Source organism: Tamandua tetradactyla, chromosome 6 (assembly GCF_023851605.1).
Source record: "Tamandua tetradactyla isolate mTamTet1 chromosome 6, mTamTet1.pri, whole genome shotgun sequence".
NCBI lineage: Eukaryota > Metazoa > Chordata > Mammalia > Pilosa > Myrmecophagidae > Tamandua > Tamandua tetradactyla.
In genome coordinates this window covers 176,084,667-176,110,622 of record NC_135332.1, presented here as the reverse complement: position 1 = coordinate 176,110,622, position 25,956 = coordinate 176,084,667, and the positions used below count along the sequence as shown (strand labels likewise).

The following is a 25,956-nucleotide window of genomic DNA, read 5'->3' as shown; positions in this document are numbered from 1 at the left end:
AAGGTGTGGGGGCCACGGCTGGCCACTGTGTGCCCCATTCACAGCCACCTGCCAAGGGGGCAAGTGGGGGCTGAAATCCAGCCTGGGCTCTGCCCGCCACCTGCAGGCGGCCCTCACCCACCCAGGGAAGGGGACGCTGTGGCCAGCCCTGTCATCCCAATGTCCTCCCTCCACCATGGAAGCCTTCCCTGGGGAGGGAGATGAGACGAAACACTTGGACCTTCCGCTCCTTTTCCTCACGGGGCACCGAGGGCTCTTGGGGGCATCTTCCCGCTGCCTTAAGTGATGTCAGTCTGGTGGCCCCTCATGCCCTGAGATTCCACCTCGGTTCCTGGTGGTGCCGGGGGCACCCCGGGCAAGGCTCCTCCCTCTCCTGGAGCTGTGGCATGTCGGAGGGGCTGTGAGAGGGTGAGGAGGTCTCTTAGGATTTAGGGTCAGTTCAGAAAATACGTCAACTCTCCGGTCTCTTAGGGTGGCAGCCTTGCTTCCTGCTTAGATCAATTCCTTACCTTTGAAGGGTAATTTGAAGGGGAATACTTTTGGGGGTGATGTCTGTTACCCTTCAGGGTGGGGTTTTATATACTTGCTTTCGGAGCACCTTTCGGTGGCTCAACAGTTCTTTGAATCCAAAGTGCCGAGCGAGCCAAAGCTGCTGCCCTCGCCGTCCCCCCAAATGTGCAGCCTCGCCGGGCGCAGGGCCGGGCAGCCTCTGCTCTGGGAATGGCCTCTGGTGGTGAGCTGACCTTCCCCGGGGGGAGCGCCCCGCTCAAGTCGATGGCCCCACCTCCTCCCCACCCCGCAGCCCCCCATGCCGGCCCCTTGCCCACCCTCCCCGGCGGGGGGGTAAGGAGCTCCCAGGCTTCCTCCCCTGGGCGTTTCTGTCTCCTGGTTTCTCTGGGATTAAATAAGGAAACATGGAACCCCCTTTCCTGCCCCTGTCTTCTCTCTTTCCCTCCTCTCTTATCTTCACTAAGAAATCTGCAGGAGTCAGCATGAGTTCACTAAGGACATGGAAAGGAGACAAATGTCATAGGCAGGATGAACTTCTCAAGTGGATTTTTATATCTTTTTAGTTCTGAAATAGTTTGAGACTCCCAAAGAGTTGCAAAAATAGTACAGCGAGTTCCACGCACCTTTCCCCAGCTTCCCCCATGTTCACTTCTCACCTAACAGGAGGAAATTGTGGCACGAGGTATTTTTATTTCTGCAAAACACTTAGTACCTTTCCTAAAATTCATCCAAAATGGTGAAATGAAGTCAACATTTAATGCCTGGTAAGGCTACTCGGTAGCTGGCTGCATATTGGTGCCAAAATAGTCTAATGCCTTCGTTCCAGGGAGAGAGATGCCACCCCAGGCCTGCCAAGACGCTCTTCCTTTTTCACCGCACACGCTTGGCCAGTTTGGAAATAATATAAAATGAAGGTAAAACTTTCAAACTGGACAGTACTGTCTCAGTAAGTTCCACAATGGACCAGTGTCATCTGAATGCATACCTTCGTTCCTCTACTCGTTCATCCTCGAGCATTATTTAATGCAGACAGTCAGCCAGAAGTTGAAGACACAGAAAGGAATTAAGCACATCCCTTTCCCTCCTGAGCTCACAGACCAGGGTGGGAGAAGCAGCAAGTACGTTGAGAGTTATGACCCAGCCTACAAAAGGGCTGTTGTCTGGGGAAGCCTGGAGAGGAGAGAGTATGAAGGAAGACATGGCTTCCTAGCGGAGGCGAGAATTGGTTGGAGTCGGGCAGGCAAAGAAGCAAGGATGCAGTGGGTGTTGGAGAGGAAAACAAATCCACGACATTAACTGGAAAGTCTTCCATTTACTCCAAAATGTTGGTACAATAGCTGGCAGCATTACAAACATACAAAATTCAAAAACTTTCACTATAATATATATAGATATAAGATATGATTACTACTGACAGGAAAAATCATAAAATACCTAGCCATAGCCCTAAGAGGAGAAGTGCCAGATTTACTAAGAAAAATTACTAAATCTAAGAAGGTAACACAAGAACATTTTAATAAATGAAGAGATGAACTATGTTCTGAATGACAAATCTAAATATTTGATAGATGGTGAAAGTTCCCAGTTTAACTTCCAGATTCAAAATTTTCCACTGGGGTGAGCTTTGCAAAACTTATAAAAAAGGGATTTTAATTTCTACCCTGGGAACCAACAGGTGAGAACATCTAACAACTTTTAAAAGGAGCAGCAACGAGGAAATGCCAATCCTGTGACATTAGAGGACAGGAATTATTTTTGTTGTTCTTACAACTATGGTTATTGTCCTTTTAGTGAAACAGTGAGAAGCAGTTAAGATGGCCCCCAAGTCCCCAGCGTGGAAGAGGCCAGTGCAGAGCTGTGCTATTTCCTCGTGCCCGACCCCAGGGTCTTTGCACCACGCTGTGTGATCAGCCGCGCGGTTTTCAGCCTTGAGGGACTGCTAGCTGTCTGGGTGTCCGAGGGATCCAGACTGTAGCATTTTTGTTTAAGTGGTGGTTGGGAAAACAAAGTTTAGCTTGGTCCGCTGTTCCCGTCCGGGGGGCGTCCACAGCACTGGCACGCCGTGCTCCTGCCTCGGAAACCTTTTGAAGCCCAGTTTTCCCCTGGGGGGGCATGGTCGGGCTGTCGGTGTCGTGACCGTCGCTCTGAATGTGCAGCTACCAGGAGGGTGGCCAGTGTGCCTTGGGTGCCAGCCGGCAGGTCCTGGGCCCAGACCAGAGAGAGAGCCGGGCTGGCCTCCCTGGGAATCTCCGGCCCCAGCACCGACCCCTGCACAGCCCAGGGGACCTCCGGGGCCTCGTGCCGGGACCGCCACCCGCCCACAGGTGGGAGCCGCTCGCTCCCCCCCTTCCCTGCCCACAAAATTAACCTAGCGCGTTCTCTTTTGAAAACCTTTTCTCAGTTGGATGCACAGCACACGTGCAGACAAGCAAGAGAACACGGATGCAACGCGTGTTCCTAACGCAAACCTCTCACTCCTTTTCTGTGTCCACCTCGTTCTTCCGCCGCCCTCCCTCTCCACTCGGGTCTTTTCTCTCCTTTATGGAAACTCCACTTCCCAATGTCTCCCCCCTTTCTGTTTACTGCCCCGTTATCAAGTGGCCACCAGAAAACGACTTTGTGCACTCAGGACAGTTCAGCCGCTTTTTATATCGTTATAATATAATAGTGTAACGTGAGGGAGACTTGCGCTCTAAAACACAGCAGTTGAGTGTGATTCCAGTTTTGCATGTGTATGTATCTGTGCATGTGTGTGCAATAAATAGACACGGAGACCAGAGGGCAAAGCAGAGGAAACTGGAAGGAAATCACACGGCAGTAACGAGGACAGTACCTTGGATGTAGGGTCAAGGCTGACTTTTATTTCCTTCTCACAGTTTCATGAATTTTCCAAATGTTCTACTCCCATAATCAGACGCAAATGGTTTGTTTCCTTTAACAATCACCTGAGCTGACAAACCTGAGTCTCCCATTCCTGGGAAATGCAGTGGGCGTCGGACAGAAGCTTCCCACCCCCTGAATTTCCTGAGGAACACAGGAGAGGAGCAGGTGAGGTTGAACCGAGGTGACTGTACAGTGCTGACTCTACATTTAAATCTCAGTTGCGCCCATGCAGGTCTGCAAAGTTGGTTCTGAGAGTTGTAATCACGGGCTTGCCTCGGATGGTTGTGCGAACGCAGTTGCAGGAAAGCAACCCAACCAGCGCGCCTCGGCTCGGCCGCCCGGGTGGCGGTGGCCTGGCAGCCTTGGATTATGAGTTCTGGGCTCATTTTGGACCCTGGGTGGAGGCGCTGACCCCACCATGTCTCTGTGGCCTGAGGCACCGCTCTTGACCCGTCGAAGTCCCCGGCTCGCCTCTGGAAAGAAGGGAGATAATATTCAACTTGTCAGAGTTGCTGTGATGACTCAGCTCGGGGATGTCTCCAGGCTTACCACATTGGGGACATTCTGATAAACAGCAGCTTGTCCCAGCCTGTCCAGGCCACCCACGTCGGAGCCCCGCACCAGTGCAGGGGATGCTCTCGGGAAGGGCACAGGCAGATAGGACGGCCTGAGCATCTGCTTCCAGCTCCAGTCCTCTGTGTTAGCAGTTCCAATGTAAACAGTGGCCATTAGACAAGTAATCTCTGTATTTGGGCTGCTTAGTTTCTAGTATATGATTAATGACTATTAACCGAGGCCTTTTGTGCTTGGGGGCTTCTCGTCTGACTTGAATGTTATTAAAAGAGGGTGCCACCCCATTCGGAGTAAGGCCGAGCTTGCCCATGCAATGACGGCCCACCCGTAGCCGCTGTTTGTGTTTGTACGGCGCCGCTCGTCTGCCCGGTACTAATGCAACAGTCTGTGTGTCCTTAGGGACTGGAGGCCGCGTTTAGCTCACCCCCCACCCTGTAGTGCTAGCAGAGGCGCATTACAAGCACAGAACAGTCTTACAACAACTGTGAAACAGCAGCTCATGGCACCTCGCAGTCCTCGAACTCTGGGCTCCAGCCTCCGGGCCCTTCTTACCTGGCTGCTCTCTCTCTGGCTCTCTCTCTGGCTCTCTCGCTCTCTCTGGGTCTTTGGCTGTGCTGACTCCGCTTGGCAAGCTCCATTCGTCTCTCTATGCGGCCAGGCTGGCCTGCTCCGGGGGCTGTCACCTCCCGGCCGGCCCACCCTGGATTGGGCGCCCACCCCCTGCACTCACAACACACCTCGGCCTCACCCCCTCCTCCCGCTGCGCGCGCCGGCGGGGGTGCCGGCTGCATCTTCCCTCTCCCCACCCGTTGTAAGAATTTGAGAATTTTGCCACGCAAAGGAGGACTCCAAGAGACGTTCTCTCATGCAACACGCAAGGGGTTTATTTTCCACACATGTGTGGGGCTCGCTGAACACGCAGGAACAGAGAGCCCCGAACTTAAGTCTGCAAAAGCTTTTTAAAGGGTAAGATGAGGGGGGTGGGGGTTGAGCATGGGTCACAGGTGCTGTTTTACAAAAAAGCAGATAAGAACAGTTTTACAACAAGCACTTTTAACAGTTTCACAGCGAGCATTTCTTGAGCATGAGTCATGGGAGTGGCTATTGCAGATAGCCACAGTTTTACAACAAGTGATTTAGGCGCAAGGAGTCGGGGGGGGGGGGGGGGGGGGGGGGGGGGGGGGGGGGAAGGGCGAGAAACAGATAACCGCCCTGGGAAAGTCTCGGATTGTTTATTTTCAACCTGATGGGGCCCATAATTCTTTTCTTTATAATTCTTAACTCACACCAAATGCATAGCCATGAATACAAAATGACACAAATGCTTTTGCTGGATATTTCAGAAGCTAAGATATATGTAAATAGCTAAATTAAGCAGGAAAAATTAGCTACTGTTAAGCTTTATAAAATTCCCTTTTACATTCCCCACTCCTTTTCGTATATATCTCTAATCTTAGAGATTTTCTGGATTATTTAACACTGAGTACTGTTGTCTGATGAGCATTAGTTTGACATTTCCAATCTGCCCCTGTAAAAACTGTATAATTTTATTTAGAATACATGGTCCTATAGTTATTATTAAAAGTAACACAGTTAAGGGCCCAGCGAGAGCAGATAATAGCGTTGTCAACCAGGGGGACTTAGTAAACCAAGATTCAAACCACCCCTGTTGCGCCTCTCGTTCTTTTTGTCTTTCACGAAGGCGCTCTCTGAGTTTTGTCATGGACTCTTTAACAACACCAGAGTGATCCGCATAGAAACAGCACTGTTCTTTTAAAGCTGCACATAGTCCCCCCTCTTTGAGGAAAAGTAAGTCAAGTCCCCGCTTATTCTGCAGAACTACTTCTGAAAGGGAGGTTAGAGAGTTCTGAAGGGCTGAGACAGATCTTTCTATTTCTTTTAAGTCTTGATCTATTGCGGCCTGTAATTGACTGGTTTGTTGATTGCTATGTACAATGGCAGCAGTCCCTTTGCTTATACCGGCAGCGACAGTTACCCCCAGAGTGGTAAGATTACAAGGGGGTACCAGGAACGAAGGCCCCCCTGCTCCCTCCCAAGTTTTTATAGTCTTTCCATTTTCCCATCTGGATATTGTCCATTTCCAAGGCTTATGCGGGTTGGAATTGGGTTCCCCTAGGGGAAGGAGGGGAAGAAGTAGTAACCCTACGAACCCGCAGCTTGAGAGGATTGTCAGTTCTTTCCAGTTTCCACTGGGACTCAGAGGGCAAAGGCGCAGGTTTGAGATGAGACGCATGGATCCAGGATGCGATGCCATCGACCTTGACTGCGGTGGGGGTGGTCAAGAGTACCTGATACGGTTCTTTCCAGCGAGGTTCAAGAGTCTGTACCTGGTGGCGGCGGACGTAGACGAAGTCTCCCACCTGATATTGATGCGGAGTTCTGTTATCTCCTGGCTGGTAGGAGGTGGAGAGCTGCCGCCACAGGAACCGCTGGGCTTTTTCCAAGGCTCGCAGCCTGTCAAGCAAGGGGGTATGGAGGGAACTATTAATCTCTAGAATGGAAGACATGTCTTTGACTGGAGTTGGCGCTCCATATAAGATTTTATAAGGGGTTAGATTACACAAGAGAGCAGAGGGGGTATTTCTGGCTCTGAACAGGGCATAAGGCAGGAGCATGGTCCAATCTTTCAAGCCAGTCTCTAAAGCTAATTTGGTTAGGGTCTCTTTAATTGTCCTGTTCATTTTTTTACCTGTCCTGAACTTTGGGGTCTGTATGCGCAATGCAATTTCCAATCAATCCCCAAATATCCTGGCCACACCCTGACTTACCTGGGCTACAAATGCGGGTCCGTTATCTGACCCTATTACCTTTGGTAGACCGAACCGGGGAAAAATTTCTTCCATAATCTTCTTGACTACGACCTGGGCCGTTTCTCTCTTAGTTGGGTAGGCTTCAACCCATCCTGAAAAGGTGTCTACAAAAACTAGTAAGTATTTAAGTCCATATTTTGCAGGTTTAATTTCAGTAAAGTCGACTTCCCAGAACTGCCTAGGTTGAGTTCCCCTTAGTCTTTTTCCGTTAGGAGCTTTGGTGGGGTAGGCGTTCACAATTTGACACGCCTGACATTTTCTAGCTACGCGATCTGCCAGCTTTTTCCTTTTTGAGGCTGTCAGAGGGTACAATTCCCTCCGGTCTTGCAGGAGCTGCTGTAGTTTCCCTGTCCCCAGGTGAGTGAGCTGGTGGACCTGCTGTATGTAAGCTAGGGCTTCCGATTCTCCTAGGGGTGCAACTTCAGATAGTGTTTCAGGGGGTTGCTGGGTTTTTTTTTTTTTTTTGGTTACTAGGACCAAGTTTATAAGGTCCCTTAATGCTGCCGCTTTTGCTTCTTCATCTGCTTGCTTATTACCCAGGGTTATTGGGTCAGAGCCTCTTTGTGTTTGATTTTTTACTAGCTGAGGTTAATAGCCCTCTTTGTTGGTAAATTGCCCCATGTACGTGGGCAGTAGCAAAGGCATAACGGCTATCTGTATAGATAGTCGCTCGCTTTTCTTTTGCTAATTTTAGAGCTTTTGTGAGGGCAATTAGTTCAGCCTTTTGGGCAGATGTTCCCTCCGGGAGGCTAGAAGACCAAATAACTTTTGTCCCACTGACTACCACCGCTCACGCTCGTTTCTTACCGTGTTGGAGAAAGCTGCTTCCGTCCGAAAACCAGGTTACTTCCGAGTTAGGCAATGATTGGTCTTTTAAGTCTCTGCGGATTCCGGTCTCTTCAGCTAATATCTCTTGGCAAGTGTGCAGCACAGGTCCCGCGGTCTCGTCCGGGAGCAGGGTAGCCGGGTTTAAAGCTGATGGGGCCCCAAAAGTCACCCTGTCTTTGTCTAGGAGGATGCTCTGATAGTGAGTAATTCTGGCATTTGACATCCATCTATCTGGAGGCTGGTGGATTATGCTCTCCAGGGCGTGAGGGGCTATTATGGTCAGCTTCTGTCCTAGAGTGAGTTTGTCTGCGTCTTTTGCCAGGAGGGCAGCTGCCACGATGGCTTTGAGACAGCGTGGCCATCCACTGGCAACTGAATTTAATCGCTTGGACAGATAGGCTACCAGTCTTTTCCATGGGCCCAAAGCCTGTGTTAGGACCCCTCTAGCCACGCCTCTCCTTTCTTCTATGTAGAGCGTGAAAGGTTTATTCACGTCTGGGAGGGTTAAAGCTGGAGCTGACAGGAGCGCTTTCTTAATGCTGTCGAAGGCTTCCTGCTGTGCTATTCCCCACTGGAAATCAGCGCTCCCTTTGAGCAAGGGGAATAATGGGGCAGCAAGGGCTGCAAACTCTGGGATTCACAACCGGCAGAATCCCGCTGTCCCTAAGAACTCTCGTAGCTGCTTTCGGGTCGTGGGCGGGGGTATTTGTGTTACAGTTTTCTTTCTAGCCTCGGTGAGCCATCGCTTTCCATTCTTAAGAGTATATCCCAGGAAGATTACTTCCCTTTTACAGATTTGGGCCTTTTTGGCCGAGGCTCGGTACCCCAGTGCGGCTAGCTCACTTAACAGTTTTCGGGTCTCATACTCACAGTCCTCCTTAGTGTCTGCTGCCAACAGTAAGTCATCCACATATTGTAGCAAGGTGACTCTGGGATGCTGAATTCTGAAGGAGCTTAAGTCTTTATGAAGAGCTTCATCAAAAATGGTGGGGGAGTTTTTGAACCCCTGGGGCAAGCGTGTCCAAGTCAGTTGGTTTGAGGACCCCGTCTCTGGATCGACCCACTCGAACGCAAATAAGGGTTGACTGTCTTTATGCAAGGGCAGGCAGAAGAAAGCATCTTTTAGATTAAGCACAGTATACCAAGTCTTTTCAGGAAGGAGAGTGCTGAGCAGGTTATAGGGATTTGGCACCGTAGGATGTATATCCTGCACTCTGCTATTTATTTCCCGTAAATCTTGCACCGGTCTATAGTCTCTAGTTCCTGGCTTTTTGACCGGCAATAAGGGAGTGTTCCAGGCTGATTGACAGGGCTTAAGTACTCCCAAGCCAAGGAATTTCTCTATATGGGGCTTGATTCCTTCCCGGGCTTCCTTGCTTAAGTAGTATTGTTTTACCCGAATTGGAGAAGCGGTGGGCTTTAGGGTCACCACTACTGGGGGCTGATTGACTGCCAATCCTAACCCAGCAACTTCTGCCCAGGAATTAGGGAATTCTTCAAGCCAGGCCTGAGGAATAGAACTGTGGAGCTGTTCTGATTTTACATACAGCTGATATTCTTCTTCGACTGGCAAGGTGAGGGCAGTTATTACAGGTTGGCTTACTAGCGGGTTTAAAAATTTCACCTTTGGCCCCTTAGGATTGAAGGTCATTCTCGCCCTTAGTTTAGTTAACAAGTCTCTTCCCATAAGCGGGGCAGGGCACTCAGGGATAACTAGGAAGGAGTGTTGAAGCTTCCCCTTCCCCAGGTCCATGGTTCTTTTAGTAGTCCAGGTGCAGTAGCGACTGCCATTTGCTCCCCGCATCAAGGACCTTTTTGTAGAGAGCGAGCCTATAGGTTCTTGGAGGGCCGATATTACTGCTCCCGTGTCGACTCCAAAATTAATTGGTACCCTCTCCACATTAAATTTTACCCTGAGCTCGGGGAGGGGTGCCGAGCCCTGACTCCCCTAGTCTTCACTTTCTAGAGCCAATGTGGCCAGTTGTTGCCAATTCGGGGGCCTAGTACCCCTCCGTTTTTTTTTTTGTTTTTTTTTTTTTTTGGACAGTTTTTGGCCCAGTGCCCAGTTTCTTTGCAGTAGGCGCATTGGTCTGGACTAAGAGGGGTATGATAACACCGACCCGAGGGATTTTCTTTAGCTTGTCCTCTACTTTCAGTGTTTCTTTCATCTACTGTGGCCAGGATTTTTGTTAATTCTTTCATTCTCCTTTTCTCTCTTACCAACTCTTTTTCCTCTCTCTTTTATAAAACATTTTTTTCAGCTTCTTTGATTAAATCTCGCAAGGCTAGGTCCTGCAACCCGTCTAAGTGCTGCAGCTTGCGTCTAATGTCTGGAGCTGATTGGCCGATAAAGGCCATGGCCACTGAGGCTCTTTGATCCTCTGATTGAGGGTCAAATGGAGTATACCTACGGTATGCTTTCATTAGTTTTTCTAAAAAGACTGAGGGCGATTCGTCCTCTCCCTGAATAACCCCTCTTACCTTGGCCAAATTGGTGGGCCGGCATGCGGCTGCTCGGAGACCCGCTACTAGAGTCTGGCGATAGATGGACAGATGCTCCCTACCTTCAGAGGTGTTCGGGTCCCAGTTAGGGCGGCGCAGCGGGAACCGATCATCGATGATATGCTGGAGTTGGGTGGGTCTCCCGTCTTGTCCAGGAACTTGCTTCCTGGCTTCCGGTAGGATTCGATCTCACTCCTCTGTGGTGAAGAGAGTCCCCAGGAGTTGTTGACAATCATCGCAAGTGGGCTGGTGAGAGAACATAAGGGACTCCACCAATCCAGTCAGCCTAGTGGGAGCCTCGGAAAAAGGAGGGTTATTATTTTTCCAGTTATATAAGTCAGAGGAGGAAAAGGGCCAGTATTGTAGAGCAGGCATTTCTCCCCCATGTCCATCATCCACTGGAGGCCCGTGCGGTCTGAGGGGGAGAGTGACCGCCACATCAGATGGGCTTAGTGCTCGTCTGCTTCGTGTACTATGTGCCAGTCCTGGTTCATCTGGGATAGTCTGTTGGTGAACCTGCGAAGAGGAAATGGAAGAGAGCGGGGAGAGAGAACTAGAGGAGGGAGAAGGTGAGCTGAGAGAAGGGGGGTCCTGTACCGGAGCTGAAGGGTAGGGAGGAGGGGAAGAAGGACCTGCGTCGAAGAGGAGTAGATCCGATTGGGATTCCGGTAGGACTGCAGGAGGTAAGGAAGGATAGAGTTCTGAGCTTGAGAAGGACCCGGCTCCTTGATTGGAAGTACAGAGGGAGAGTCATGTTGACCAAGAGGAGTAAGAAACGGCTTTACCCATGGAGGTGGATTTTCACACAGGTCCTGCCAAACCATGATGTAGGGCTGCTGGTCCGGGTGGCCATACGGGTCAGGGCGGAAGATGACTGACTTGACGGCCCAAATCAAGGGTAGATGAAAAGCTCCTTCCCGAGGCCATTCCACGTTAAAAGAGGGCCACCCGGCCGAGCAGAACGTCTGCTATTTGCCTTTCTTTACAATAAAAGATAGATTCTGACCTCTTTCCCTGACCTCCGACCAGTGTCTTAAGGTCAGAGAAAGTGGAGTCGACATTCCCTGACCCATCTTCGGTAAAACAAAAACAATTCCCAACACACAAATACAGACAGACACACACAGAGCCGGCACACCACGTTTACACAGTTTCAGAGACACAGCTCAGACTGGCCTGATGACTATGATCGAGTTTCCCCCTGTCAGAAGGAAAACAGAATCAGAGTCGGCCCTGTAGGAATCCTCCAGGCGTCCCCGGAGGTCCCCCAATCCCGAGGCGTCCCTCGGGAGAGTGACCTGCAACCCCGGACACGTCTGTCGGTTGCGGTCGGGGAGTGCTCACGCGACTCCCCGACAGTCACTGCCAGTCTGACAGACTAAGCGATCGCACTTCAGACAAAAAGGCCTCACTTACCCCGAGAGAAAGAGCTGTTGGAGCCTCCCCTTACGAAGAGCCGATCTCGGTGGAACCTCCAAATGTAAGAATTTGAGAATTTTGCCACGCAAAGGAGGACTCCAAGAGACGTTCTCTCATGCAACACGCAAGGGGTTTATTTTCCACACATGTGTGGGGCTCGCTGAACACGCAGGAACAGAGAGCCCCGAACTTAAGTCTGCAAAAGCTTTTTAAAGGGTAAGATGAGGGGGGTGGGGGTTGAGCATGGGTCACAGGTGCTGTTTTACAAAAAAGCAGATAAGAACAGTTTTACAACAAGCACTTTTAACAGTTTCACAGCGAGCATTTCTTGAGCATGAGTCATGGGAGTGGCTATTGCAGATAGCCACAGTTTTACAACAAGTGATTTAGGCGCAAGGAGTCGGGGGGGGGGGGGGGGAAGGGCGAGAAACAGATAACCGCCCTGGGAAAGTCTCGGATTGTTTATTTTCAACCTGATGGGGCCCATAATTCTTTTCTTTATAATTCTTAACTCACACCAAATGCATAGCCATGAATACAAAATGACACAAATGCTTTTGCTGGATATTTCAGAAGCTAAGATATATGTAAATAGCTAAATTAAGCAGGAAAAATTAGCTACTGTTAAGCTTTATAAAATTCCCTTTTACACCGTGAGGCCACTCTGCTGCCTTTGCCGGAGGCGGAATCATGACAGCCCAGGTCAGAGCCTGAAGTGGTCCTTGGCCCCAGGCGCCCCGGACCCGGCAGACAGAGCGGCTGCCATGCGCCTGTGCTCTGTGGTGAGAGTGAGGGGCTGCTCCCAGGGCCCCAGTGCGGGGGGCGTTACCCTCACACTGAGGTGAGTGAGAAGCAGGCCCTTTTCCTTCTGCTCCCGAGCACCCACGCTGGGTGCTCCCTGGGCGAAGCCGCAGCTGCACTTCCCTCATTTCACCCTCAGCAGGGGCCGGTTCCCCATGCACCCGCCGTGCAGGGTGGTGGCCGCTGCTGCCACCTGCTCATCCCTCTCCCACACCGCCAGAGCCTCGGGGCAGGCTCTGTTTCTCAATGCCCTGGCCCGTGGCTTCACCACCGACCTCGGGAGGAGAGGAGAGGACCAGTGGCATGGCCCTTTACTCGGGTCACACTTCCCACCAGGAGCCACAGCCGCCCCTCCCCTGCCCCCAGGAACGGACACCCCTGGCACACAGACCCCGAGGCCAACCAACGCGGCGGCCCCCAAATATCCACAGACAGGTGAGGACACACTGGCGTGAGAAACCCAATTCCACAGGAGGGAAACACAGCTGGGGGGCCGGGAGTGGCGGACGGGGTGCCGGCAGGCACACTGATTGGGTACTGCACTTCACTGGTTCTGGGAGGTGACTTGGGCTGAGTGTCCTGCTGCACTGCCAAATTGCTGGGCAGTTTTGGCTGCCTCGCCTCCCCTTTCCTGGCCACAATTTCCCTGTATATGAAATGAAGTGATTAGATCGGAGAACTCTCAGTTAGTGCTGTCTTGTGGTTCTCTGGTTCTGTGTTTAACCTGGGCTGTTTCTTGCTGACTTAAGGACCCTCCTTGCCCGTTGCAGGTGACCCTGCTGCCGCGGGGCCCTCCGTGCCTCGGGAACAGCCAGCTCTGCTCCCAGGACTCCACCGAGTTTCGGGTGAGTGCCAGTGCCCCGTCACTCATGCCACTTTTGTTTGTTTTGAATGGAGTCATACAGCATAGTAAAAAGCGATGTGTTCCAGGCCACCGGGGTTAAAGTCCCAGCTCCGCCATTTGCTGATCAGGTGGTCTCAGGCATTCGACCTCCAGCATTCAGTTTGCTCAGCTGTGAAGTGAGACTAAGAGCACCTGTGGGGAGCATTAAGCATGTCCTTGTTTTTCTTTTCGGCAGGGTTTTGTGTTAAGTAAGATGATGGTGTGGGAGTGACTTCGAAGTGTAGCACTCTGGGCGACTCAAGCCCATCGACATTTACTGAGCGAGCGTCTGTTGAGCGCTGCTCTGGGTGCTGGGTGAACGGCACCTGCTGTTAGAGTAAGCGAGGACGTCGGCAGAGAGGGGGGCGGCGGGAGGGTGGCTGCACTGTCCACTGTGCCCTCGGGCTGTGGCCTAGTTTTGTTCTACTTGAAAGAGCACCCTGCCTTCCCCAGCCCTGCAGACTTCACTCCTCTGGATCTCCAGAAAGCCGTTCCCCCGGCTGCAGCTGGGTTTGCAGGCCCCGGGGCAGAGGCCCAGCTCTGGAGGGCGTGTGGTTGGGGTGCACCTGTCCATCCCTGCTGCCCTTATGACCTCTTTCCTTTGAGCCAGTTTCCATAAGACAGAAAGTGATGCAAAGTGATTCCTTCAGGGCTGATTGAGTCCCCAGGCCCCTCCCACTCCTAGATGCCTTTCCACTCTGGCTTCTTGAATGTCTCCTGCTGTCCAGGCATATGTCAACAGGGCGTTATTAAATTGCCGGAGCCAACACAGTCCCCTTTTTCATACACCTAAGCTCTGCCTGCAGTGAATGGTGAATGGGGCTTTTAGAGACAAAGATTTAATTATGCTTCCAAAGGCAATTATATCCCATATATTTTCCCAGGAGTTCTAAAGAGACTCACTGGTCGTGCAGAGAGAGAAATTGTCAGACTGGGTCTTAGAAAACAAGTTGATTATATGTGTATCTATGTATCTATTTCTGTATCTGTCCATGCATCCATCATCCATCAATCAAATCTGTCTGTCCTGTCTCTCTCTTTTTTCTATCGTTCTGTTTATCTCTATCTCTCTATATGTAACTATCTATTTGTCACCTATCTCTATAATCTATCTATCTACTTATCTATATGAGAAAGACAAAATTATCAAATAAAAGAATTCTGGCAGCTTCCAGTAAATATTTTGTTCATTCACAAAAATCATGCTGCATAATCTTTAGCATCACTCATTTATCATTTCAGTGAGTACTTATTGAGCTCCTACTGTGTGCCGGACACCATGCTAGGCCTGTACTTTCTCTTCTTAATCATTCCGCATGGTAGGTCATACTACCTTCATTAAACAATTTTGAGTATTACCAGGAAGACGTGACCATGCTTTTGCGCAAAGATCCATCTAATTCAAAGGCTGTGCTCATTCCACCCCTCCTGGTTACTGCTTCTGAGACTTGTCATGTGTGCAAATAACTGCAACTCCAGGAGGAAGTGATAAGGTCCACAAGAGAAGGTAGATGCTCTGTGCATCCATGCAGGGCCCCTTCTCCATGTCAGGGAGTGCGGACGTTTTCTGAGGGAAGTGGGAAACCGTGTAATCAGGTCTGTGAGACAGAAAGCCTGCTCCAGCTGCAGAGTGGAGAATGGATTGGAGAGGGGAAGCTGGGATCAGGGAAACTGGTGAGGAGGCTGTTGGGGTAACAACAACCAGAGATGACAGAGGGGTCTAGAAGAAGGAGCTGCCTGTGGAAAGGGAGGCTTGGGGACTATTTAGGAGATAGAATCAAGAGGATAGGATGCTGGTAGAGCGAGCACCAGGAGGGAACCTGAAATCATGCCTAAGTTTGAGCAACTAAGTGAATTTTGAGCGTCATTTCCTGAGATAGAAAAGCCTGGAGGCGATAGAGCTGGGGAGAAGGGGGTGAAACTCAACCTTCCAGATGTTAACTCTGTTCAGTTAATACAATGTGATGGTTTAGAGCATGGACTTCAGAGTCGGGTCTTGCCAGGTTTGAAACCTATTCCCTGCTATATGACTGATCAAACTGTATCACACTTAGACCCTCAGTCTCCTCGTCAATAAAATGGCACTTCAGATATTTACCTTGCATGATTATATGAAATGGTGGATATAAAGAACTTAAGAAAGTAAGTTCTTAATGCATAGCAGGTGCTCCGTAGATGCGAGGAAAAAAAGGCATAATTATGGAAGTTGGTGAATGTTCTGGAGCGCTTAACATTCTAGGTGACGCAGGATGAAATCTAAAATACATTTCCTCTCTACAGTTTTTTTTGCTGTTTCTTTCTAGCACCATGAACCCTCTCCCCCATTCCAATAAATGCGTTACTGAGAACATATAATTTTCAAAAAGGTAAAAACATGACTGTCATGAGAATATAAACTGGACATAGGTCAAAAATACAATTCAACTAGTTAATTAATGAGGAAACCAGGAAGATGTTGAAACTGGTTCAATGGAGAATCTGAGGAATAGGGATTTATATTGTCAGTCAAAATATTCTTAAATAAATGCACTAGTAGATAGCTTATGGCAATAAATTCTAAATTTATTTTAAGTAGAAGGAAGTCAATGGTATCTCCACCAGACAAAGTCTGTTCGCATTGCTCTCGGACAGGAATCATTTAGATTGCTGCCAGTTAACCTCTCTGCCCCTCCCAGAGGTACTGGTCAGTGGAAAGGCCATTAAAATATGCTCGTCTGCAACCAGGTAACTGCACGGTTCTGCTGGGCAGTACCCAGCTCCGGGCTGGAAGGACACCGAGAGTCCTTACAGCTCTTCCCAAAGTTTGGGTGGTTTTTGATGACAGTGGTTACTGATTCTTTTTTGGACGATTATTGTTAATTTCTTCGTATAACAATCTTCAAATCACTCAAAAGTCCATCCTGTGAGAGGAAGATCCTCTGAGGTTATTGCTATATGCCCAGGGCTGTTAGCAGTGCCTGACAAGTGCTGGAGACCCAGTAAATGCTCAGAGACGGATGAATGGATGAATGAATGAATGAATTAATGCTACTTGTAATTGTTTATTCTATGTCAGGAACTTTGCAATGTGTTTTCTATAAATCATTTCATTTAATCCTTACATGTCTCATAGGAAGCTGTTCATCCTCAGTATCCCAAGAAGAAGGTATTTAAAAAAACTGTTGGTCTTTTCTTTTATCATTTGCCTCCTTCTGCTAAAAGTCATGTACAAAACAACAACGAATATCTGATTTGCTGAAGCATAATTCATCTTTGTTCTATGAAGCTGAAGAACTCACAAACTCACAGCCTGCTCCTCCAGTGACCCAGCTCGCTAGCCTCATCTCGCACCCTGCCTCCTGTTCTCTCCTCCTTGCACACATACACAGACATGCACACATGCACGCTCACACACACACACACACACACACACACACACACGCATACACCTGTACCCAGGTGCATACACACACCCCGTGCCCTTCATTGGCCCCTCAGCAAGCCCTCCCCTCGCCTAGCGCTGAACCACACGGGCCTGTTCCTTCCGCCTGGCCCGCCCCCGAGGCTGTATCCCCCCCACATACTGCACCACCCACCTGCTGCACCCCCCCACCTGCTGCATCCACCCCCACCTGCTGCATCCCCCCACCTGCTGCATCCACCCCCACCTGCTGCATCCCCCATATGCTGCATCCCCCCACCAGCTGCAGCCCCCCACCTGCTGCAGCCCCCACCTGCTGCAGCCCTCACCTGCTGCAGCCCCCCACCTGCTGCAGCCCCCCACCTGCTGCACCTCCCACCAGCTGTAGCCCCCCACCTGCTGCAGCCCCCACCTGCTGCAGCCCCCCACCTGCTGCAGCCCCCCCACCTGCTGCACCCCCCACCAGCTGTAGCCCCCCCACCTGCTGCAACCCCCACCTGCTGCAGCCCTCACCTGCTGCAGCCCCCCACCTGCTACAGCCCCCCACCTGCTGCACCTCCCACCAGCTGTAGCCCCCCACCTGCTGCAGCCCCCACCTGCTGCAGCCCCCCACCTGCTGCAGCCCCCCACCTGCTGCACCCCCCACCAGCTGTAGCCCCCCCCACCTGCTGCAACCCCCACCTGCTGCAGCCCCCCACTGCTGCAGCCCCCCACCTGCTGCACCCCCCACCAGCTGTAGCCCCCCACCTGCTGCAACCCCCACCTGCTGCAGCCCCCCACTGCTGCAGCCCCCCACCTGCTGCAGCCCCCACCTGCTGCAGCCCCCCACCTGCTGCAGCCCCCCACTGCTGCAGCCCCCCACTGCTGCAGCCCCCCACCTGCTGCAACCCCCACCTGCTGCAGCCCCCCACCTGCTGCAGCCCCCCACCTGCTGCACCCCCCACCTGCTGCAGCCCCCCACCTGCTGCAGCCCCCACCTGCTGCAGCCCTCACCTGCTGCAGCCCCCCACCTGCTGCAGCCCCCCACCTGCTGCACCTCCCACCAGCTGTAGCCCCCCACCTGCTGCAGCCCCCACCTGCTGCAGCCCCCCACCTGCTGCAGCCCCCACCTGCTGCAGCCCCCACCTGCTGCAACCCCCACCTGCTGCAGCCCCCCACTGCTGCAGCCCCCCACCTGCTGCAGCCCCCACCTGCTGCAGCCCTCTTCAGTACGTTACAGCCTCGTCTTGTCGCCCTCCACAGTGGAGCTGTCTGTGATTTCCTTCAGGAAGCTGACCCTGCCATTCTCTCTCTGTCTCTTGGAAGGGTCCCAGCAGCACTAGTGGCACAGCAGGCCATTTCCCTGCCTGCCTCAGCTGCCCGGGAGCAGGGGCAAGACCGCCTTCTCGGGCAGGGACTAGAAAGAGAGGAGGCTAAATCCTCGCTGACCTCAGTGGCCTGGCCTGGATTGTGTCTCCTAGGGTGCTCCCAGCTGCTGCACCACGAGGGCCCCCTGCCAGCCCCTCGGCTCGTCCTGGCCGCCCAGAAGCTCAGCCCTTGCCTGATGGAGCTGTGTCGCTTTTTCCAGCAGTGCCTCTGTGTGGCCCCGCAGGCGACAACCCGGGCGGCGGCCGTGAGGTAAGCTGGTTTCCATGCTGCTAAGCCCAGGCTCCTGGGGAGGGCGACTTCTCCACGCCGGGAGGAGGCAGCGGGAAGCTCAAGACATGGGCCCTCCGGTGGGTCCCTGGGGAGATGCCAGGATCGTGAGAGCTGGGATGGGATCGGTTTCACCTCGGGTGCCTCGAGTGAGGGGAAGGACCTGACCCTGTAAGTGCCGCTGAGTCAGGGTGAGTGGAGATGAGATGTGTCTTGTCAGGGGAGGATTTCACAGCGGTCCCGACACCCCAGGCCCTTGGTCTGGTGGGATTTCTGAAGAGAAAATACTCCAAGAATGCACCCATCTGAATTCCAGGCCTTTCACAAACCCCTAGAAACCATCCATCAGGCACACAAAAAGACTGTAAAAAGAAAATGAGAAGGCAGCCCGTGTTTCTGTTAGGGAGGTCTAGACACGGGCGTCTCTCCGTCCTGGAATGCTGATGTGCCATCTTTTCTTCTGAGATTTACTTGTGGCTGTAAATCCAGAAACAAATAACTTAGACGAATAGCCCGTCTCCAGTGGCCTGGGACCTTCTCATGTATCTTTAATGCTATTTTCAAAGTCCGCTCCTGAGAGCCTTCAGCTTTGCAACTCTCTGTGACCCTCTGCCTCAGTGCCCCCAGCCCAGCTGTGCAGCCTTTTCTCATCTTTGCATCCCCCCCCTTCTCTGGTCCTGATGTTGGATCTCTCAGTCAGCACAGAAGCTTCCTCCACCCAGAGATGGTGAAAAGTAAGACCCACAGACCAGAGGGGTCAGCTGGCAAGAGGAGACCTTTCTCTGCAGCCCGGGCCAAGCCTGAAGAACCTTGCACGTGGACTCTGTGCATTGTTCAGGATTACCCCGTTCGATGAGGCCACTCGTTCACTGGCTCTTTAAATCCGCAGCATGCACTGAGTCTCTACTATATATCAGCTGTGTGCTGTGCTGTGCTGAGCTGTAGAGATATAAAGGTGAATCAGAAAAAGACCCAGAAGCTGAGGATTTCATAATTGGGAGGAAGCGATGGCCATAAACAAAAGTCAACCTACAACAGAGGAGGTGATGGAACCCAGCCACATACCCAGGCCGACACCTGCTCCCCTAACCCCAGGTCAGCCTCCATACTGCAGCGAGCAGCTGTGAAAATAAATAGGGGAGCAGAAGTTTCCAGAGAGAAGTTTTGAGTTTAAATATAGAGAGATGAGGTATCTGTAAACCTAGGCTTGCCCTTCCTTTCCAGTCTTTTCACTTAATAAGGAATTGCTCTCTAAACTCACACTCAGCGTTCACTACAGGCCCAGGATGGCAGGTGGGAGGCAGCATGACTCAGCATGTTTATTGACTAAGGCAGCTGCTGAGATCAAGAAACCACTGTTTGGTGGGCAGATAGCTGTGCAGAGAGACGTCGCAAAACAGCATGACAAGTGCTGCATGGGTCATGAATAAAGGGCTGTGGAACCTCAGAGGAAATAACTGCTAGGGCTTTACAGAGGAATAGGAGTTTGCCAGGAAGAGATTGGGTGGGACTGCCCCAGGCCAAATGCACGGATGGAGCAGGAGCAGCCTGGAACATCTTGGGGCCACCGAGATCCTTCCAGGCAGCAGCACAGGTTCCTAGTTCAGGATGACCTTGCTCTTTCTAGCACCTGGGTGACCTCGTGTAAAAGAGTTCCCTTTGACCTTTCCCCTAGAGTTCCCACCGCCGCTGCAGCTCTCCATTCCCTCGATCATTCAGAGCAGATAAAGCTATAGAACCCCTGAAGTCAGGGCTTCCGCTCTGCCCAGCAGGGCTGCTCTCGAGGCCTCTTGGCCGGGTCGTCGTCTGAGGCCTGGAGTCACTCTTCACGCAGTGGTCCATGACAGGGTAAACTGAGGCCTACAGACACCCTGGATGGGAGCTACCCCTGCACCTCACCCCTCACCACCCGTCTTCCCCAGACCAAGCACACACGAGTCTAAGACGGAGCTTGAGCAGTTCTTTGACTGGCAGGTGCAGGTAAGGGTCCCAAAGCTGCACAGAGCTAGAGGGAAAGGCTTTTAGCGGTGATGGCTTTGTCAGCCAACTGGCTCCTTATAACCCAGGGACATTCAGGGGGAAAGTCAGTGCTTTCCTGACTCAGCCCTAAGAGGATGTTTCTTATGGACAGGCCGCATTCCTTCCGTCCTCTTTCTCCTCACATCCTCTGCCTCTCATGGCCCCCCCTTGAGGCCTTCCCCACTTGAGGTTCCCAGCACCAGGCTCGGGTACAGCAGCCCTCCTTGCAGGGCGACAGAGACCTGTCCTCCCCTCCTGGCCAGCCAGTGGGGGCGCGTCCTGTGCAGCCTTCTGCTGACGCCACACTGGGTGCGGCGACCCTGGTCTGGTGGGAGAGGTAGAGGTGGCGGTGGAAAGAGGGGGCGCTTCGGTGCCAGCTCTGGCTCATTTTATCCGTGGCATCGCAGCTGACTTCTGCCCTAAAGAACCTGAAAACAAACACAACCTGCCATCTTAGAAACTGCTTTTCTTCTCAGACCAACTAGCCTTTTCTGCAGGAGAAACCCCCCTCCAGTTTATGGAAGAATTCATGTTCTTCTTATTATTTTCTACACAGATTGTTCTCCAGGCTGGTTAGATACCCTCAGTGTATCCTATAAGCAGGTTTTGTGTTAGGGAATATAGCTTGCCTATCATTGCAGAACTAGCCATGGGGGAAAGGGAGTAGTCACGGAACCAAGGTCTGGTAGGCGGCTGAGTGCGGTGTAAGGAGTGTGGGACTTAACGCCAGGCAGCCCAGGCTTCAGTGTAGGTTTGGCCACTTACACGCTTCGGCTGGTATTAATCTCTCCGAGCCTCAGTTTGTTCATTTGCAAAATGGAGATAGTCCTGACCTCATTCCAGACCACATGCTGCCTCATTCCAGGGGCACCATTCCTGTTAGAGGTAGCACCATTCTTGCCTACGTTGCTAGATTGTTGGAAGAACAGAATGAAATGAAATAATATATTTAACCATTCCTGCCCAATGCCTGGAAAGCAGCACACAGTGGTTGCTGATGAAAACACCATTGTGGCCGCTGGTGTACTTTTCTCTGGTCCATTTTCTTAGCTAAGTTTGAATCCTGTCTCCAGCAAAGCCAACATGTAGCCATGGCAACCAAATGCCGAGTAGCCATGCCAGCTGCTGACCAAGCTTGACAGCGTATCTCTTATGCATTGGACATGTGACCCTGAGTGTGGGATTATGGGCTCACGGGAAAGGTAGCCCTGGTTATGCTCATCATCTGCCTCTTCACTCTCAGATCCACTCCCTGCCCTTTCTTGAGTGTGCTGTCATGTACGCAGTGGACAATGCAGTACAAATGTGGTGCAAACTACATTTCCCAGAATGCCTTGCCGCCTAGCTGCCTGTTGGCTTGTCCAACAGAAGATACCAGCAGGAAATGGGAGGGCAGTAGAGGGGAGAAACCAGGGAATTTCTCCCCCAGCTTTCTGGTTTGAGTGATATTTCTGAAAGTGCCTTATCTCCCCTGTGAGTCCTGCTTCCATCACAAGGTGATTCCCTCTGTGCTCTAGCAACAGCCGCCTCCAGACTCAGCAACTCCCTGCAGGTGCTAATCTGGGATTGCCTCACCTTTCTTCTTGGCTCCCCCAGCTCTTCTCACCCCTTTATAGCTACTTCCCAGGACTGAATTCCCTCAGCAGAATTGCCTGCGTGGGTTCTAATTCCTGGCTGGACCCTAACTCAAACATCGTTCTTATTGCCAGCTGGAGGGGCAGTGAGACCTGGCATGGGGTTGGATGACTTGGGTTAAAACCCAGCATTACCACTCAAAAGCAGTGTGTCCTTGGGAAAATCAGTTCATCTCTGCACCTCAGTTTCCTCATCTTTAGATTGGGTTGATAGCACCTGGGAAATCTTTACAACTGGGTCCAGCTGAACAGTTAGTGGCACAACTCCTCAGAGTCTGCTAGAATCACAAAATGTTAGAGCTGGAAGAGAAATCAGAGCCCTGTTCGCCCAACCCCTTCATACAGCAGGAGAGGGATTAGAAGGAAAGTCATTCTGCGGCGTGGCCTGCATGGAAAACTCCTTTTCTCAAAACCTGATGAGTCATCTTTGCACTGAAACCCTCAAAGTAGCCCCAGCAGCCCCTGAATAAAAGCAGAATATGGTTTTCAAAGAGTTTGTTGTATTTTTAACAGTATCAGCACTACATTTTCACCATTTTCCACTCACAAAATTAATTATAACCACCATTTATTGAATATCTATTTTATGCCTGGCACTGTTCAGGAACTCTGCGTATGTTATCTTGCTTAATCCTCATGATGACCTATGAACATGGGAGCTATTAGTGCCTTCCATTTATATATGAAGAAACTAAGATCCAAGGAATTAAGTAATCAGCCTGAAGTCACACACCCCAGCATGTAGAGAGCTAGGAATTGAAACTAGGTCTTACTGGCCCCAAAGTCTGAGCCTTTTCCTACCCAACCTCCTTCCCTGCCTTTCCTTCCATAACCTCCCGTAACCTATAACAATGGAGAGGAGTTAAAAGCTATGAATAATTGACTGTGTGTGTCACATTTATGTAATTACTTTTGCTATTCTTGCTGTCTGATATCATCTCAGAATAGTGACCGCTCCCAACACCATTTCACGTCTTCAGGTACTGTCTTGAATACTATTCCTGGTTTCTGAAGAATGCAACATACATCTGTCAGCGGCTGAACAGGGTGTCCCACTCACACAGTAAGTACACAGCCACGCTTTGCTGTAACTTTGCAATGAGTGCGCTGTAAGGAAGGTTCTATAACCGAGTCAATGCCCCGCCCGGGGCCAGCAGGGGCAGTGCAGCTCATCTAGGCATCATTCATTCCAGACAGAGACGGTCTAGTGTTGCTCCGATTCCCCTTCGCCTAACAGCTGGATGTCCACAATGAGGTCTAGAAAAAAAAAAGCGAGACTCAGCCAGACCAAGCCCTGTTGCTGTCTGTGTGACTTCAGACAAGTGGCTTAGCCTCCCCAAGTCTCCATGGAACTGAAAAATACCAGCAAGCGAAGCAGCACAAACCAAAGCAAAAGACAAAATCTCACAGAGACGCTCACGTTCCTTACCACATAACATGTATACAAATAATTGGAGATAAAGAAAGCAGGAGGAACTGCGAGATGTGGGGGGTGTGGTGCCTCTCTCCTTATCCTGATGATTTCAAAGCTCCATTCACCCTCAGGGTGACCAGATATTCACTTGGATTTTTTTCTCCCCTTTCCACAAACAGAGTGGCTGGGCTGGTGTTTCTGGTACCAGAACCAATGTTTTGACCTTTTTCTTGGGCAGTCAGCCTGGATTATCTGGTCAAGGGATTCTGAGCTTCTAAGAATCATGGAACTGTATTACATTTTGTGAAAACTCCTTTCTAAATGTAGCCCAGATATAGGCCGGGTGCTCGTATGGCCCCATCTTGGCAATGTTTTCCATTAGACACACAGCTCAGCCACCCAATCTCTCCCAGTGGCTCTCAAAGAGCATAAATAGGACCCAGCGGGACCCTTGGGAACAAGTCTTAGAAACTCTTCCCACTCTTTCGTCCCTCTGTTACCTCTCACTTCCTAGAGCTGCCATCTCAAAGCCTGTTTCAATGCTCTGCTTTCCAACTTATCACTCAATAACTCTTGTTCCTATGTATCTTCTCTGCTTCTTTTGACTCCCTTCTGCTTCTATTTCTTCCCTTCTCTCATACACAAGTCCCTTATTTCTCAGGCAAGTCCTTCACCCCACTTCTTCTGACTTCTCTTTCAACCGTCACCTCCATTCTGCAAAATGATCACAAAAGCCAATCACGGTTGGGCCACGGTGGCTCAGCAGGCAGAGTTCTCACCTGCCATGCCGGAGACCCAGATTCGATTCCCAGTGCCTGCCCATGAACAGAAAAGAAAAACAGCCAGTCATTAGGAGTGGGGAGGGAATCAGAAGTCAAGATGGAAATCTCTTTCACCGCTGTGGGGGACAGAACAGGAAATCTGGCAAACACTGAAAATTGAAGAGCTCTTCTTTTATCCTTGCTACGTTAAGATCTCTACACGAACAAATTTACTGAACAGTGTGTTAATGAGTTTAAATTAGCCCCATGCAAATGGGGGAGATGAGTTAGTGCAGCTGGGTACTGGACACAGAGCCCTGGGCAGAGAGTGGAGAAACCACAGCCTACTCCTGAGTTGATTTTGCTGTGAACTGGCAAGGGAGTCTTGTCCACATCCTTTCCCCTCTCTAACATTGATTCCAAATGATGCCAAGTCCAGGGCATGACCCACAGTCTTGCCCTTGGCATGGACCAGGGCCATCCTGGTACTGCCAGATTTTAATTTGTACCTCTGTTTTTTTTCTTTCAGCCTTAAAGCAAAAATGTCTTGAGAACATCTGCAAGTCTATCTGAGGCCTTGAAAACACAAAGAGACCTAACACTGAGTTCAGGAGATATTGCTTCACCCTGACCCTTGCCCCATGTTGGCTGCCTTTGCAAAATTCAGCTAGCTCATCAGTGAATTGAAAGCCGCTCTTTCTGGAAATAGCGTGTCTTTGTCTCCTGTGACTTTGTATGAGGCACTGCAGATGGAAGGGCATGTGTGAGGGGCCTCACAATGAATGCAGACGTGCCCGACTCCCCGGCCCGCTTCAAGGGCATGGGAAGCCAATATCGAGAATCCCCCGCCATGCCTGCAATCCTGAGACTTGAGATCTTGATCTTATGGGGGTTGGGGTCACATTAGCAGCAACTAACCAGACTTGGCTCTGAGATCCTAACACAATAGCTGGGGAGGCTGCAGTGGGTACTTTAGGAGGACTAGGCACAGTTTCCAGGTGTTCCCTCCCCGCAGATTTGCTCTGACAGAACTTATTTCTCCCAGTCGCGATATCTGACAATGTATGCAACCAGGGAAGCTTGCCAGAGCCTTGGCGCCCAGGTTTTTGTGTGGAGCCCATCACATAGGCATGGAGAACCGCGTGACTGACCTTAGCTGCTCAGTCCACAGGTCTCCATCCCCAGCCCCCAGAGGTAAAGCTGATACAGAGTGGCCCAGAGCCCCAGGCTTACCAGAACAGGTGCTCCCCTAAATCACAGGGGAGCTTACACTATCTGGAGGGGCCCAAGGCCCCAGGTAAACAGAGGCATCTTCGGCAGGACATTCCAAAGTTGAGAAGTTATCTCCAAGGAACGGGTCAAGGACCAGAATTTTCTTTGGGATGTGCAAGGTATAAACACCTAGATGTGCTGAGTCGACCCAATCTTGCACACCCATGCCCTGATGTGTTTGCTTTCCAGGCCCCTTTTCACTCTTCCCAGGCCTGCAGTTGCTCCAATTCCCTAAAATGCTGAGTCTCTCTGCCGAGCATCACTGAGCAGGTTTGAGTCCTCCTCTGGCCCTGCATGAGTCCACAGTTCCTCGTTCCCAGGGACAGCTGTCCTCATAATTTGTTGGTGCTCCTGCTCCACTCTCTTTCCCACCTGAGATTTCTGCCCGGCCGTCCGTTTTCCATCCTTTTCCAATCTGTATGCACTATTTGCAGAGAAGGTCCAAGTGGAAAACAGTTTCCCCCATTATGAGATACCTGGGTGCCCTGGGACTATCGGTGACACTTCCCTGTCAGGTCACACACAGAAAGATTATTATTTTTTTAAATCCCCAGAACACTTGTGAGACACTCAAGTTATGCAGATGTGGAG

General features: G+C 51.1%; 1 protein-coding gene across 1 annotated transcript in view; it reads left to right on the top strand.

Annotated features, from left to right (window-relative positions):
• HHLA1 (HHLA1 neighbor of OC90) overlaps positions 1 to 25,277 on the top strand; it is a 45,492-nt gene extending 20,215 nt beyond the window's left edge. Inside the window, exons 11-18 of the mRNA XM_077163315.1 lie at positions 45 to 282; positions 2,667 to 2,834; positions 12,229 to 12,387; positions 12,487 to 12,782; positions 13,118 to 13,192; positions 18,091 to 18,247; positions 22,899 to 22,981; positions 24,623 to 25,277. Coding sequence (XP_077019430.1) covers positions 45 to 282; positions 2,667 to 2,834; positions 12,229 to 12,387; positions 12,487 to 12,782; positions 13,118 to 13,192; positions 18,091 to 18,247; positions 22,899 to 22,981; positions 24,623 to 24,666 — 1,220 coding nt within the window. The 3' untranslated portion in view covers positions 24,667 to 25,277. The remainder of the gene's footprint in view (positions 1 to 44; positions 283 to 2,666; positions 2,835 to 12,228; positions 12,388 to 12,486; positions 12,783 to 13,117; positions 13,193 to 18,090; positions 18,248 to 22,898; positions 22,982 to 24,622) is intronic.
• The last annotated feature ends 679 nt before the right edge of the window (positions 25,278 to 25,956 follow it).